This window comes from Centroberyx gerrardi, chromosome 17 (assembly GCF_048128805.1).
Source record: "Centroberyx gerrardi isolate f3 chromosome 17, fCenGer3.hap1.cur.20231027, whole genome shotgun sequence".
In the NCBI taxonomy this organism is placed as follows: domain Eukaryota; kingdom Metazoa; phylum Chordata; class Actinopteri; order Beryciformes; family Berycidae; genus Centroberyx; species Centroberyx gerrardi.
Window position 1 is genome coordinate 24,284,696 of NC_136013.1, and position 16,997 is coordinate 24,301,692.

Consider the following 16,997-nt stretch of genomic DNA (forward strand, 5'->3'; position numbering starts at 1 on the left):
ACGAGGGCAACCATCAACCGCCATTAAAACATTACTATAGAATTTTTTTTTTTTTTTTTTTTAAATGATTGTGACCGACGCACCTTTCAAAGATTAAAAAAAAAAAAAGAAAAGAAAAAAAGCCAGTTTACGACACTGCAGAGCCACTAGAGCAGAGTCAGCGGCTTGTAAGCTGAAGCCCAGGCAGCCTCTCCAGTCTGCCCCCATCCTCCTCCTCCATAAACATAATGTATGCATCTCCGACATTCAACCACTGGTAGAATTAACCGTCGCTTTGGCAACACTTAACCGGCTACCTGACGACGAGGTTTTTTTTTTCTCTCTTAGTTTTGTTTTCGTTCAGTTTCGTTTGCCTGCTTTGGGAGAAAATGAACCGCGGGGTTTTCGCTGTTCTGGCACGAGCTCTGCAGCAGCATGTCAAAGGCAAAGCGATGAATCCCTGGCTGCTGTTCGCTCTCCTCGGACTCTGGTAAGTTTGCATTGATGTGAATGAGCGAGGATATCTACCATTATGTTGAATGAAGGCACCGTAGTCGCCCACTGGTTTGTAGCCTACTGACATGAAACGGTTACAGATGTTGCCGGCTCTACTTTGTCTTTGCTCGCGTTGCCCTCAACAGGAATCACTTAGTCCAACGTATGCCTCGTGTATGCTATTATTTCATTTTCCAGCGGGTAATTTTGCTAGGTATAGGGCCCTGGAGTGTATAAGAAAACCTTTGGGGAGGTAATGCTCCTGTCTTTCATCAGGCAATGCCCCTGGAATCACAGAACAACCTTGAGCAATATGCCTGCATCAATCTCCACTGCTTTAGTGGTGGATGTGTGTTTCATTTCAGTCACACAAACCGCCCGGTGTCTTCATTTTTGAATTACAGTTTTAAATAAAGTCAAACATCTGTGGTTAAGTTTGCCAAGTAGGACAAATGAAGGGATTCATAGGGATTGTCATAAAGTAACATAAAGAGAGCCTGAATCTATCTCAAGGCACCAGTGGAATGTCAGTGCAATAATCCCAGTCTTGATGGATGGATGATTTTCATCCTTGGAAGTCACAGATATCACTGACTCCCTTATCTCTGCCTCAGTCAAAACCATTATCTTTCCCAAGCAGTGTGATATGGAGGCGGAGGTATGAATTGTGACTCTGTCAGGACAGGCCTGCTCTTATCGCTTACACTCTTACACTCTTATTCAACAAATAATGTTGCGTTACAGCCATCAAACCCCTCCTTTGAGGCTCAATACTGTGAAGGTATAAAAAACAATGTAGATATTGGATAAATGTTGTGCTGTATATAAACTATATTGAATGTGCTTTTACATTTTAAAACAAATGTGTCATCCCCCCACGAATGATGCAGGCAGCTCTTGGGCCAATCAGTAACAAGTAAACAAACATTGTAGCGCCCCCCCTTAGGCCAATCAGTGTCATTTTGAAAATGGTGGACCGGAACAATGACATGCATCATTCCCCAAAATTTCGTCAAAATCCAATCAGTCCTCTGAATTCATCATGGTGGATAACAAGTCAAACATCTCCTATAACATACAAAGAGCCTGAATCTGTCTCAAGCCAGCAGTAGAATTTCAGAGCAATAATCACAGTCTTGATGGATGGATGATTTTCATCCTTGGAAGTCACAGATATTACTGACTCCCTTATCTCTGCCTCAGTCAAAACCATTATCTTTCCCAGGCAGTGTAATATGGAGGCGGAGGTATGAATTGTGTCAGGACAGGCCTGCTCTTACAGCTTAAGAATCCAGAGATGATAGCTAGAAGCTGCCTATCCACTGACTATCCATTACATTTCTTTATTCAGCCAATCATGTTGCGTAACAAGAGTGAAAAACCTTCATTGAGGTCCAGTATAGTATCCAATACTGCGAAGGTAGAACAAAACAGCCTGTAACAAACCATTATCTGGAGTGGAAACCAGATTGTGGAGCCTTTTAGAAAATCAGCATTAACCACCCAGGAAGGAAGAACAGTTTTAGCTCATGGGAGACCTCCAACTTATTTATGGAAAGTCATGGAAATGTGATGGGTGACCGGAAGATCCCTGTTCAGATCCCCAGACCAGCGTAGAAAATGTGTGAAGGGAAGGGAGTGAATGAGAAATGCTCACTGTTCTCTAATCAATTATTGCTGAGGTGCCCTTGAGCACGGCATGGGAAACCTGGGTAAATAAATGGTAAAAATCAAATCTTAGCCAGATTTTCCAAAAGCATCTTGCCGCTAATAATAAACACTCATTTTAAAATTCAATAGAAAAGTTAAGTTCTCAGTGCTGCAATTCCCTTAGGAATGACATTCCTGTCGGTGTAGTGCAAAAATAAAGCCAGCAAAAACAAGACATTTCATTAACAGCAGTGGAATGTACACTATGGTATATACTGTTTAGACTTTCATCTTTGAATAACTGTTTTGTCAAAGAAAAGAAGAAGTAGGATATAAACTATTGTATGTTATAAAAGCCTGATATAACGCTAGAAAGGCCAAGGCATAGTCAATTGGACAGCTGTTTTAGAATTTCAGAATTAAACATCTCAGTTTTCAAAATGTCCCTCCATGACTTTTCCTAGACCAAATTTCTGCACAAACCATTTTTGTAGATTTTCAGAATCAGGCAAGGAAATACTACCTCTAATTATATTTACCCCCTCCGATTGGTTTTACTCTTCATTTTGACATTTTGTGAAGAATGCCTAAGTTGTGCAAAAAAACTCAAAAGACACCAGAGGTGGTAAGATGACATTATACCCTTTGCTGAATATATAGGAAAGCCTCTTTCACAAATTTGTGTCGCTTTGATCATTCGTCCATTCATTCCTTCTCTAAAGAACCTCAAAATTTACTGGTGAATGCAACGCGTAGGCAGTGAACAGGCAGCTTCCAGCAGTACAAGCACTTGACCCAGGAGCTCAGGGGAACTCTGCTCCTCGGACCCGGTGGCCAGTGGTGACAGCACATGCCTCGTCGGGTTTTAGCTTGCCACGCAACTGCTAGAACAGATCTGAGGAAAAAACAAAAAACCCTGAGGATGCACATGCTGAGACGGACGGAACTGGTGGTGGAATCAGTGAATCATCACTAAATGTCTCCAAGGCTCCAGTTGAATCAACACACCAGCATAAAAGCATGAAGATTCAGCTTAACCCTGGCTTACCAATTTTTGACGATGCGCTTTGAAACCCACCAGCCAAACTGCGAAACCAAAGTTTTTTTGTTTTTTTTAGATTTGTGAATGAGTATGTGCGTGACTGCATGCACATATGTATGTATAGTACATTATGTTCATATATGTTCAGGCACCCAAACACTGGAGGGGTTTGCTGTGAGGCCAGATGGAATGAGGATGTCATTATTGTTATTGTACTTACCCCTCGTGCGAAACCAAAGTTTAATAATGAACGAAACATATAGTGCACTTGCACATTTCATATTTAAATGGGGCTATTCCCGTAGCTTAGCCAAACCTCATGGGAATGGATTGTGTTTCGGAAAGTGAAACTTTAATCAGGGCAAAAATGTATTTCAATTATGAAACAAGTGCATGAATCATGTTCCCACCTCATCACCAACTCGCTGAATGGTCCAGTTTACGCTTGATATGCCTCTAATTGCATACATCAATAAGGAGAGTCTATACTTTAAAGGAATCCCCGTCAGATACTTTTCCACTGATAGATATCAATCTGTGATGTTCAGTGCATTCCAGGAGTTATTTTGTGATGTAGGCTAATGACTTTTTTGGTGTACCCATTTTCTCTCAACCTGCCTTATCTACTTCTACTTCAGTTAGTGATATCCTACGTACATGGAGCTGGAGAGAGCGATAGTGATAATGTACGTTTTTCCAGTCGAGAAAAAAGTGAGAGTTGAGAGTGCTGTGGTGTGTCGTGCCCAAAAAAGCTGTTGAAGAGGGCGGTGCATTTGACACACTACCAGCGTGGCTGCATGACATTCTGGTCTATTGAGGCTACTGTCAGTGGAGAAATTGGTCTCTCTGCCTCTTCTATGATGGATTTCTCCCTGTATGATTGTTGTGCAACGTCTGTGCTAAAAGGCAACTCTAGAAAGAAGCCCTCGCTGTTTGATTCTTGATGCTTGATTCATATCTGAAACATTTTCTGCTATCAAACTCCATTGTACCATTGTAGCTGCTGGAAATATCTTGATGATGTCACGTCTTCTACGTTTGGCCAGTTATTCATGGGAATAAGAAAGATACACCATCAAAAAACAAAATGGACCCAGAAATTCAAATTTTTAACAGTGTTAAAATGTGATCATGTGGATGATTTTTTCTTAGCAGCTGCACAGCTGTTGGAGTATATGCTTTGATGTGTCTAATTAGAAGCAAACATAAATTAGAGTTTACAAAATGTTTGGCAACAAATGTGCAAAAATTGTTGGCACTGCTGTTTTTTTGAATAATGCATATTCAGTAGACCAGTCATTCTTAAATGATGGGGTGCAGATAAACAAAGTCAGCTTGTGTAGCCTTGTACAATGTCATTGTAGTGTCCAAATAATAGCAGAGTGGGTTCACTTCTGCTGCACTGGGTTTTTTTTTGCCATGGCTTTGGCTGTGTCCTTTGTAATTAGAGGCAGTCTAGGGAAGGGCTGTTGAACGGCCTCGGCTCAATGCCAAGTCCTCAGGTCTCTTAACGGTATTAGATCCATGTTCATTAACACAAAACAGCAGCAGCACACCTTGGCACCGGCTGAGAGTTCAGTCGTGTGTAACAGCCTGTTATAGAAACAACATGGCAGGGCAGCTGAAAAGAGAGACCCACAAATCTGCCTATAGCTCTGTTTCATTCCCTAAATTACACACTAAAAGCCCCCATCTGTTTACATGGGATTCTCACTCCTGACAGTATTTGTACAAGTGATTTAGACTCACTAGAATAAGAGCATTGTGTAGAAACGTTGTATGACTAGTCCACACTGTAAAGATTACTGAAAATGGGCTTCAGTGAAATTGATGGCAGTGATCATGAAATAAATAGGTTCTAATTATAAGACTTTACGGTACTTTCAGTGTTTGTTGAGAAAGCCTATTCGGGCTTGCTGAATAAGCACAAAACAAATAAATGCCTCATAAGCGAAATCTTGTTTTCGTCCTTGGAGATTCCTGTAGTAATACTGGATTAAACGGAGAGGAGGGGTGGAACTACCTATGCACAACATGATCTATGGAGCATTTAGCACTGTGGCCTCACAGCAAGAAGGGCCCAGGTTCGATTCCCGGCTCCAGTTCTTTCTGTGTGGAGTTTGCATGTTCGCCCCGTGTTCTCCTGGGTTTCCTCCCACAGTCAGTCCCACAATTACCCATAGGTATGAATGTCAGTGTCTGTCTATCTGTGTTAGGCCTGTGATGGACTGGACACCTGTCCAGGGTGTCTCCCTGCCTTCCACCCAATGCATGCTGGGATAGACTCCAGCCCCCATGACCCTGAAAAGAAATGAGCGGGTAAAGACAATGAATGAATGAACAGGAACCACCTGTCTATCTCCAATTGGCTCACAAATGCTTCAACATAAATATTTTGAGAGAATACCCAAAATGCAAATTGTTTTCAAAATGTAGTGCAGCTTTAAGGCTTTTGACCAAAACACCACAGTTAGATTGATACGTTGGTTTGCAGATAATGGCCTTATATCGGATAAATATCGGATATCAGCGTGTCATGATGGATTTTCCTCCTCAATGTTCAATAATGTTTTTTGTTAATTAATTCTTGATTTGAAGGCAGTAATGTGTCCCAGAGTTTCCTCTACCATTAGGTAGAGAATAGGTGAGGTGGGTCGTTAAAGAGCTGCTAACCCTAAAAGATTTTCATTTGTCTGGGTTTCAGTGGAGAGTTTTAGTGTCCCATGACGGTCTAAATGTAGCCTGGTAAGACCATCCTGATCACGTGACCTCACATTCTGTTTCGCTCCACGGATCAGTCTGGACTTCCAGCTGCTCACATCGATTTCAGTGGGCGGGAGTACTTGCCTTGACAGAAAAACTCCTCCAGCCAATCAGCGAATCCAAATTCAAATCCAGTCGGAAGAACGGCGAAAACGTCTTTTCCGCCAAGAAACTCCACTAGTGCATACTCTTGTTCTTGTTTAATTGTTGTTATTGAGTCTATTTCTGCAATAACTGCACTTTGTGTGCAATAGCTGTGTTTACTCTACAAACGTTAACGTTACCGCTCGTTGCTTCGGGAGACGCCATTACTGTTTTGCCAGCGGCGGCCTGTATTTCACGTCATCAACTACGACGCAGTCCCTGATTGGCCCGGTTACGTCATCAACTACGACGCAGTCCCTGATTGGCCCGGTTACATTGTAATTTCAGGAAATCGATGTGGGCGGCTGGAAGTCCAGACTGATCCGTGGAGCGAAACAGAATGTGAGGTCACGTGATCAGGATGGTCTTACCAGGCTAGTCTAAATGTTGTTTCAGAGGCTTTTCCACCCTGATAATGATGAAATTCTATATTGTTGCCTTAAGTCTAACCGTATCGGTATTTGTATTGGCATTCAAAAACCCACATCGGTTGGACACTACTGCAAAGCCATTCCACTCCTCCATTCACACTCTTCCATATTCTCTGGTATCCACACACATCCAATCAATCTCATGGTCTCTTTCTCAGTCCTTACATTATCACTTCTCCTTCTCCCTAGTGCGGCGTTTGGGCCCAGTAAACAGGAGGACGAGGACTACGAAGACGTCCCCATAAATAAGACTTGGGTTTTATCACCTAAGGTCTACGAGAGCGACGTGACCTTGATCCTAAATAAACTGCTGCAGGGCTACGACAACAAACTACGGCCTGATATTGGAGGCAAGTACAGTGCATCTTCTGGAAATCTGTTTTTTTTGGTAATACTATGTCAGCTGTCCACTCAGCTCACAGTAATAAGGGTAAATCCATTGTTTCAAAATAGTCTTAACAAAAAAACAAGTTGCTATCAGATCCCTCTATGAAACATAAAATCTGCTTAAAGTGCCAAGTTCCCCATAATATCAAAGTGCTGACATGGCCCTTCATGATGATTTGGGCTGAAAGCTGACATGCATAGCCTAAATCAGGCATGCATGTAAATCTAGAGTTATTTATATGCTTAGTTACATTGATTGCCCCATTGCCAGCTCTAGCCTATTCTTAGAAAGCAGCATCTGTACAGTGTCTCGGCTCTTGTGAAGTTCTTTAAGCAGATTGATTGCACATTGGCTAGAATGTAGCGGAGCAAAGTCGTGATTGATGGTAAGGCAGTGTGTTGGTGTAAGGACCAGGTTTCATTAGGATTGCTTGTGTAAAGGGACTGGTTAGATCAAAGCAGTTTAATGCTGGAGGATTACTGGGTCTCTACTCATGATTCTGTGGCGTTTGATAGTACAGAGAGAGCTAGTGTTAAATGTAAAGTGTTGCCACCACCAGGGACATTATATATACAGTAGCTTCTAAAATACTGTTTTAAACTCACACTCAAGAATCCCATTGTCTTTTTTTTATCAATTATGCATTTGTGGCTCAGTTTCTGTCTCTACAGCATAAAATTATCAAACGGAAGTGCAGAATGCTTTAAATAATGGCTGGGGACACATGGTTCAATATGATAGTGACTAGTATACCGGGAAAAGAGAGGAGTAAGCTAGTCTAATTAGAACAGAGATGCAACAGAAACGTCTAGTGAAGAGGTAATATATCACCATACTGGAATAATAATACTGCTTTGTCATGTGCTTTTTTGCCTTTAGAACAAGGCTTTTTAGCCATCGTAGCTTAAATGTGTTACGATGCCGCTCGCTCGCTCGTAGCACCGTCCTCCATCACTGAGCAGTTGAAGATGCCAGTAGCTGGTGGTGGGTGGGAGTGTCTTGAAACTCCAAAACAGAGTACGGGCCAGAAAGTGAGTTTTGAAAGCCAGACATCTCAGCAGCTGGCCAAGTAATCGTTGAGTCATTGGTATTGATCATCGACCCTATTAACCCCCCCCAGATATATTATAGTGTTTTTGTGCTATGGGGCAGTAAAGATCAGACTTATTTCCCTTTTAATTACTCCTTGTCTCTTGCCCAACTTGTACCCTGTCACTGCTCCCTCTCATCAGTGGTTGGTGTCATTCTTCCCACCAAGTCACAGCAGGAGTGTTGCAGAAGAGTGGTAGAGGATTAGCACTGCTGATAAATATGTATAGCTGCTGCTAACAGTGTCTATAAAGATGGTCTTGTGTTATGTTTCAGTGAGGCCAACAGTGATTGAAACAGCCGTGTATGTCAACAGCATTGGACCAGTGGACCCCATTAACATGGTGAGCCAGACTAGTTTGTCCTCCAAGAGTATCCTTTAGAAGACCAATATTGGCCTTTTACACTACCGATACGATGGAGGTTCACATAACAATCTGTAAAACCTGCAAGAAAATGTTATTTTCTTTGCACATTTTATTTATTAATTTCATTGTTTTTATAAATTAGTTGTTTATTTATAGACAGTAATGTATCCCAGAGTTTCCCTCCCATTCAACAGGTGTGGTGGGTCATCCTGCCTTAAAGAGTTGCTAACCCTAAAAGAATTTCATTAATCTGGGTTTAAATGGAGAGTTAATGTCCCATGATTGTCTAAATGCTGTTTCAGAGGTATTTCTTACCTGAGAAGAATAAAGTTCTAGGGGAAACACTGAGTACTTGGAATTTTATGGCATGAAAATGAAGATGAAGATATTGAATATTGGCACTAAATATCGGCTATAGCCGACTTCAGTCTAAACTCATAAACTCATATCAGTTGAACCCTAGTATCCTGTAACTTAAGTCAGTTTTTACTATTGGCTGTATTTGCATGAATTTATGAACTCTGTTGCAGGAATACACCATTGACATCTTCTTTGCCCAGACATGGTACGACAGCCGACTTAAGTTCAACAGCTCAATGAAACTGCTCATGCTCAACAGCAACATGGTAGGCAAAATCTGGATTCCCGACACGTTCTTCAGGAACTCCCGGAAATCAGACGCCCACTGGATCACCACTCCAAATCGCCTCCTGAGACTGTGGAGCAACGGCAGAGTGATGTACACACTGAGGTAGGAGTGCCATGCAGCCAATTTAGAGGGTGTCCATTTTGGTAGCCATTTTGTAGTGTTTTTGAACTATCAACTCCTCAGAAATCTTTGTTGTTTGTGCAGCTTTAGTGTGTGCATCTGTATATGTCATGTAGCCCTCTTTTAGGTGCCCACTATTTGTCAAAGCATGATCTAAAGGTCATTGTTATTTTTTTCTGCATTTGTTGGTAGAATTAAGAGAGACAAAAGGGACATGTACATGCTTATTATGTTCAATCACACTTGGGAGGGAAAAACATAAAAAAAACAATGTAATACACGCTGAGACTTGCTTTCTTTCTGTCACAATTCTGTTTTTGTCAGGTTGACTATTAATGCGGAGTGCTACCTTAAGCTGCATAACTTTCCAATGGACGAGCACTCGTGTCCGCTGGAGTTTTCAAGCTGTAGGTGTTCAAAACGCTTTCCCCTCCCATGTTTTAATCCGTCATCTCGACTTCAGCTTCAGTAACTTGCCCAGAGAGAGGGGCTCCTGTGTGGGCTAGTGTTAGTGGCTAAGCCCTGGTCCTTCTCTCTCCCCCCCCCCCCCCCCCCCCGCCCTAAAAGGCCCATCTGCTTGAGGCTGCCCTCTCTAAGCCTGTACCGATCTATCATCTGCTCCACCGGCGGAGAAAGGAGGTCACCCAGTCCCATCTTCTCTGACAGACTAATGAATTATGCACCCTTTCCCCTATCTGATTCATGCTGTCTGTGTCATCCTTCATCCGTCTCCTGCATCGTGCTTTAGCTTCCCATGTCTTGTCATGATCTTAACCCTCCGCACACCAGTGAAAAATGCAAGACCATTCCATGGGGTTGAGGACAGATGTCAGTTCCAACACAGTCTCACAAAATTTTGTGAAATGAGCATGAACTCTGAGATGCAGATAACGTGTTGTAGACTCAAATAATGTGAAGATTACGTTCCTCCAGCACAAATTGGATTATGTGATAGTAGCACAAATTGGACACGCCATTTTCACTTGTCCGTCACATGAAAAGGTAATGGTTAAGTTTAGGCAAGTAAAACAACTTTGGTTAAAGTCTGGGTTAGGGTTAGGTTTAGGCAACTAAAGCAATTTGGTTAAAGTTAGGGTAAGATTTTGGTCATGGTTAAATAAGAAAACTTCTTTGTGTGAGTTGGGAATTGAACCTTAGGTTTTGTAGGTAAATGTATCATGTAATACCTGGTGGGGAAATGTATTTGTCTCACTTTTTGTGCACACAGCACATTATTTGCATTGGAAGACATGCTCATTTCAAGAAATTTCATGAGGCCGAGCTGGTCAGTTCCATCTTGAATGCTCCCCTTTGCCTTGCCATAGTGCAATGTGACGTACAGTACAGACATTGGATGTGTGCTGCCTCATGGATATTATAGACATCAGTGAGGGTGCTAATAATTTATCTTCTGCGTGTGTTTGTGTGTGCGTGTGGGCATCTGCAGATGGTTATCCTAAGAATGAGATCATGTACCGTTGGCAGAGGCGCTCGGTGGAGGTGGCAGACCAGCGCTACTGGAGACTCTACCAGTTTGCCTTTGTAGGGTTGAGGAACACCACCGATGTGGCACACACCCAGTCAGGTGAGAGATTATGGCCATGCACTGTGTGTGTGTGTGTGTGTGTGTGTGTTTGTACTATTATCCTTGTGAGAACCAGTTTGAGTTTCGGAGTGAGGACATTTTGCCAGTCGTTTAGGGGTTAATTTGTTAGGATTTGAGTTTAGGATTAAGATTACCATTAGGATTAGGTTTAGGTCAGGATAAGAGTTCAGGATAGTTCAGGGTTTGGATACGGCGGCAAAATTTATTTTGTGTCGCGATTAATAAATGTTTAATCCGGTGATATTGAAGTGTTTGTTATATATTTTCATTTCCCCTTAAGTCCCAGTCAAGCGCTTCCATTGCACGTAACCAATCACAACTTTTGAATGTGCAGTGTGTGATCAAAATGAAAGATGAAGAAGCAGCAGAGATACTTTACATAGATTATCTTTGGAAAAACTTAGTGACGAGCAACTGGAAAGAATGGATTGGTCCAACAATCCTGAAAATGTTTTAGTTCCTAAACATCTGTCATGTGGAGATACTTTGGTTTTAAAGCAGATGATTGCAAACAAGTACAGATTCTGTGCAAAGTTTGCCTCAGGGTTTTAGCTGAATTTTATCTGAATTTTGTAAATAAAGACCACAATAAGAGTAAGACAGTAAGAGTGAAAACAAAACTTTTGAGTTTTGGGTTAAGATTAGAATTAGGTTTATGTTTAGGTTAGGGCATATAGTGTTGACTTATTGTTAGGGAATGAATGTAGTCAATGGGAGGTCCTCACAAGTATAGTAAGACAAGCTTGAACAGTTTGTCTTGAACAGTAAAAGAGCACAGTAAATAGTTGATGTATGCATTAAATCCAGCAGGATTGCCAGTGAACCTTAGCCACTCATAAAACAATAACACAAACATTTCAGGCTCTATAAAGCCTTCAGAAACCCTGCAATACATTTAACTATCCTAGGTTTAAATTTTAAACAATAATTCTAAACATTGGATAATGCACATTGCCATTTTTCTGCACATACAGTACCTCTGTCCAGCAGTTTTTTAGTAATCCACATTTAAGTAGGCAACTGATATAAGTAACATCTGTGAGTAACAACTTTAAGTAAATCCATACATGTCAGTAATCCATACTCTTTCCCCATACTTCCCACTCATACATACATGATGAAATTGGCAGCTGCATATATTTATATAACATCAAGTCTATATTTTTTTTTTCCCTGCTGTATCGTATTTCTTTCTTATCTTGCTGTTACTTTTTCAGGGGAATATGTGATCATGACGATCTTCTTTGACCTGAGTCGGAGGATGGGCTACTTCACCATTCAGACCTACATCCCATGCAGTATGATCGTGGTCTTGTCCTGGGTCTCCTTCTGGATCAACAAGGATGCAGTCCCAGCCCGCACATCTCTGGGTTTGATCTAGTCTCATATCTTACAGAGTTGAACTGAAACAGGGTGTCAATCTGCCTTGTGACCTGATTAATTGCCAGTTAGACTATCCAAGTGCTAAGTAACTAAGTGCCTCTTGTCCAAATGTTCACCAAAAGCTGCAAATCTAAACAACTTAGGTGGCTTTCACACCAGCATCATTTGGTCCGGACTTTAGGACCTTTTTGCTAAGTTTGGATCATTTTGACTGGAGTGAACATGTCATGCGGACTCGGGTGCGGACCAAAATCTTGCAAAAGGTTCGCCAAAAAACGGCGGTCTCGGTCCTCTTCCATTCGCACCGTGGTGCGGATCATTTTGGTGTGAAAGCAACTTTGATAAAGTCCGAACCAAAGAGAGCAAATGACGATGTGTGCTATGATTTGCTCTTTCACAGCGGGTTGTTTGGGGGGGAAAAGTTTCTGACTCTAGCTTGGTCGGTATTGTAGCGACTGTGGAGTCAATAACGATATTCTTTTCTCCTTTTTAGGTCAGTAAAGAGCCGCTATTTTTCTTCAGTTGAACACGGCACATCTGCCACCTCAGTCAAGTATTTTACGAAAAGGAACGTACACTCACCTAACACACTGTTGACAGGAGAGTTCTTCTGTCTTGTCGATATTTTTCCCAAGTTATTTGGCCCATCATTATACATATTTTATGCCTTGAAATCTCACTAGCTAGAGAGAAACCTACCGGCTGCCCCAGAGGACGTACTTGCGACGCATCGCAGAGGATTACGTTGTCAAAATAAAAGTCCTCCTGAATACTACAGGGTAGTTCAATGGCAAGGTGTAGCATTATAATGTGAACGCCGTCTGGGTGTCTTATCTTGCTTAGTGCAGCTTTAACATATAAATCTCAGTAGCCCACATTATTTTCACAGTATTTGATATTCTACTGACTGCATTGGTCTCTGTGACGTCCCATCCAGGCATTACCACAGTGCTCACTATGACAACACTAAGCACCATCTCCAGGAAGTCCCTGCCCAAGGTGTCCTATGTCACCGCCATGGACTTGTTTGTCTCCGTCTGCTTCATCTTCACCTTCGCTGCCCTTATGGAGTATGGCACTCTGCACTACTTCACCAGCAACAGACAGACCAAGAAGGCTAAGGCCAACAGCGCACAGGTACGCAGTACTTCATCATTTTGTCTTTTAAACCTATTAAAGGAATAGGAAATAAAATTCAGTCATTATCTACTCACCCTCATGCCAGTTGAACCACAGGTGAAGTTTGTTAGTCCATAAAACACACCCGGAGCTTTCCAGCACAACTTTGTAGCAGTGTTCTCCAACAAAACTGAAGTCTTTGGGGACCGATCTTTAGAGAAAAAAAAAAATATATATATATATCCATAAAATTACTCCATACAGCTCGTGCAGCATAATCCAAGTCTCCTGAAGCCAATGATCGCACAGTGAGTGAAAAAGGCAGATATTGATGCCATTATTTAGCGCAAATCTTTGTTTTCGAAAAATCTTTGTTTTCAGTTTTTGAAAAATGGTTGCGCATGCGCAGTCATGTGAATCTCCTGTATGTTATATGGACTAACCGGCTTCACCTGTGTTTCAACTGGCATGAGGGTGAGTAGAAGACTGGATTTTTTTCAGACAAACAAACAAAGTGATCACAAGGAGAGGACTTAATATGCTGTATTTATTGCACTAGGTTTGGATGGAATCACAGCTGACATTTCTCAGGGTGTGCAGGTTTTGTTCCCATTTGAGTGTCTTGTGCTACTGCTTCCTATTGGGAATGCACCACAACCTCGTACTGGTTCAGCAGGTTTTTTGACTGCCAGGGCTTATACTATGATTTAAAAATGTAAAAATGCCCTTTCTGTGTGCATTAAAACGGTTCAATTCATCACATTGTTGTAAAAATAATTAACAAATACTAATAAAGCACTAGTTCATACCTGCAGCTAGTTTAGAAAACTGGATTTCCTTAGGAAAGAGGAGACTGACAGGAATGAACAGTCTGGCAAGCTAACATCAGAAAACATGCCATTCCAATGTCTAGAGGTCTTGCCTGAAAATGTATTAGCTTTTGCTTTCATTCTACTGTAGATTTTAGGATCAATTCATACAGCTTTGCTTCTCCTCAATATGGCATGCAATAGACTAGAACCACCGACAGACATTGGTCAGATAAATGTATACATTTCCTCTGTCCTAAGATAAATCTTGTAAATGTGCACATTTCCTGGTTAATGTCAGTGGAAAATGTTAGTCACAGTAGCACAAGGCTCTGTCACAGTGCTACAGTTCTGCACTTGAGGGTTCTGCAATTGAATTGAATCAGATTAGGATATAGACCAAAAAGTATTCTTTGTAGTAGAGCCTTATTAAAAGGTTACTGGCCTCATGGAGTTGTTACAGTAGATTCTTTAAAATCACATTTAAAGAATTTAATTCCACTATTGGACAACAATACAAAATCTGTCAGGCATCAATTTCTTGGCCAAACTACATCTACATCTTGAATACATGGGCTATCAGCACAGCAACGTCTTATCTGCCTAGCAAAAGTAAAGAGGAACACGTGCCAATGTGTACCAGTTTGGCAGAAGAAATTGGCAGAAGAAGTTGGCAGAAGAAGTTGGCTTCAGATGCGCTCCATCCTCACTCCATCCAACAGGGCTTGCATGAAAACTTAAACACAGGGTCTGCTTTTGCCAAGTTTCTGATGTTGTAGAGTTACATGAATGAATCTTCCCTGGCTCACAAATCTTAGTTTAGAAGCCAATCCGAACAAGTAAAGTGGTACGTTGTACCCACAACAAAACCTAGTGACAGGACTGTGAGAGAGCCTAATGCTAGTAGTCAAAGTCAAATTGATTTAGATTTAGGGCTGTTTTAACTGAAGGTGTTGTCTTGTTTGGATTAGCTAAATACAGTAACCATCCAGTGATTTTCACATTTGAGTTGATTTTGAGCAGACAAAATGCCAATGGTCTTTACTCAGATGGTATTTATCCCATTTTAAAATACTTTGTAAGGCTGAGGTTCCTGGGGTCGAGTAGACATCAACTTGGCAGTTTATTTGGAATGCAAGAGAGGGCATGTGCCATTGTACAGTTAACAAGACACCAACAGGTTTTGGGACTGAACCTGCAGAAAATCCCTGTAAGCTATATTCAAATCACAACACTTATTCATTAACCAGATAGCATGAAATCCTGGCTAAAAGGCACACAGCCATTCCCTACCACTCAGCAGCTAACACATTAGCACATTTTCAAACATGAAGGATCCTTATCCTGACCTTAAAAAAAAAAACTTTAACCAATGGTGATAGGGTTAGGGTACTCATAGTCTTAAGTCATAATAAAACATCAAAGTGTTGGGGCACTCCCCAGCAGCCAGTGGCCAACAGTAGAAGACTGTGGTTGTACTAAGCAGCTCCCAGTGTGAATGTGTGGAACTGTATACTGTATATCCTGGAAAAGAGCATGGAGCTCTGTCGACTTTCCCTAGATAAATAAAAGTTAAAAAAAAAAATCTAAGGATGGAAATCAGAGCAAACCCAACAACAAGTGTGTTTAACTCCCCCCAGCAGAAATCATCTAGCATGGTGAACATCCGTCCTGGAACGTCCCTACTCCAGATGAACAATATTGTGCCCTATCACGAGGAGGATGACTATGCCTACGAGTGTCTGGATGGGAAAGACTGCACCAGCTTCTTCTGCTGCTTCGACGACTGCCGCTCAGGTGCCTGGCGTGAAAACAGGATGCACGTCCGGGTTTCCAAGATTGACTCTTACTCGCGAATATTCTTTCCCACCGCTTTTGGCCTTTTCAACCTGGTTTACTGGATAGGGTATCTGTATCTATAAAACCACTGCCACAGAGGGCAGAATAGAGATTTAGTTATATAGACATTTCTCAAAGGCAGAGCTGCTCTGGAGGCAGAAATAATCTCATTGGTTGAGCTAAACCTCAATGGGCGGAGCCAAAGAGCACAGTTTTTTGGAGCTAGCTAACTGGCAAACTTGTATGGCAATGAAGGAACTCTGGTCAAAATATGAATGGCAATGCCTTCATTTTTCACTCATTCATGACCATGGCATTTATGATCTTGAAAGGCCAGCAGGCTAGCTAACTAGCTTACCTAGATAGCTATAGGCTAGTACGGCTAGTTTGAACTTGAAAGGGCAGCTAGTCTAACTAGCTAACCTACTTAGTATGGCTAGATTGCATTTTTTCCACTTTGTAGCAAGAGCGCTAGGCTTCATAATATTAGCTACCTCCTCTCTTACTCCTTGCCTTTTTCACTGGGCTTCAGTCACCCAGAAAAACTGTGGTTCTTTGGCTCCGCCCATTGAGGTTTAACTCCACCCACTGAGGTTTAATTCCCCCAAAATTGATTATTTCTGCCTCCAGAGCCGCTCTATCTCCGAGGAATGTTTGTATCACTCAAACTCCAATCTGCACAAAGAGGAGATATTGCCATCAAAGTAAAAAAAAAAAAAGTCCAAATGTTTGTTTACTCTCTGCCGCCGTGCTATTGTCGAGGAATAGGAAAGGGAAAGTGCATTGCACTTTGCAGCTGTAATATTGGGTGGGTAATATTGTACTCTCTCTTAAATATTTGAACAGCTCCGATGCTCATAGCGTTCTATTTTTCTAGGCAACACCTCACAGCAATATAGTTAGTGAGGCTACTCTTTGGTCAGCAGCTATTGCATGGTATGGATTTGTAACCTCTGTGAAGCAGTGAATTGTAATAAACAAATATGGTTGTTTTTCCAGCAGCCAGATTTTATACTTTCTAACTTACACAATCTGTGTAAAGTGATAGAAATGTCATTGCTGCAATGTTCAGACAAATGTGCATTCACTCTTAAAAAATTTAGCTCAAAGTTGAAGTATCCTC

At 41.6% G+C, this 16,997-nt stretch overlaps 1 protein-coding gene across 3 annotated transcripts; it reads left to right on the plus strand.

Annotated features, from left to right (window-relative positions):
• Positions 1-368: 368 nt before the first annotated feature.
• Positions 369-15,957, plus strand: gabrg1 (gamma-aminobutyric acid type A receptor subunit gamma1). 3 transcript variants are annotated; one of them, XM_071897156.1, is made up of 10 exons: positions 369-469; positions 5,697-5,699; positions 6,694-6,854; positions 8,258-8,325; positions 8,880-9,100; positions 9,443-9,525; positions 10,566-10,703; positions 11,942-12,094; positions 13,045-13,244; positions 15,676-15,957. In XM_071897156.1, exons 1-10 carry the CDS (start codon positions 369-371, stop codon positions 15,955-15,957), a joined length of 1,410 nt encoding a protein of 469 aa, XP_071753257.1. The 3 variants fall into 3 exon arrangements, with proteins under 3 accessions (XP_071753257.1, XP_078145502.1, XP_071753258.1); XM_078289376.1 differs by lacking the exons at positions 369-469; positions 5,697-5,699; positions 6,694-6,854; positions 8,258-8,325 and having other exon boundaries at positions 8,973-9,100; positions 13,045-13,251; positions 15,641-15,957; XM_071897157.1 differs by lacking the exons at positions 369-469; positions 5,697-5,699; positions 6,694-6,854; positions 8,258-8,325 and having other exon boundaries at positions 8,973-9,100; positions 15,679-15,957.
• Positions 15,958-16,997: the final 1,040 nt, after the last annotated feature.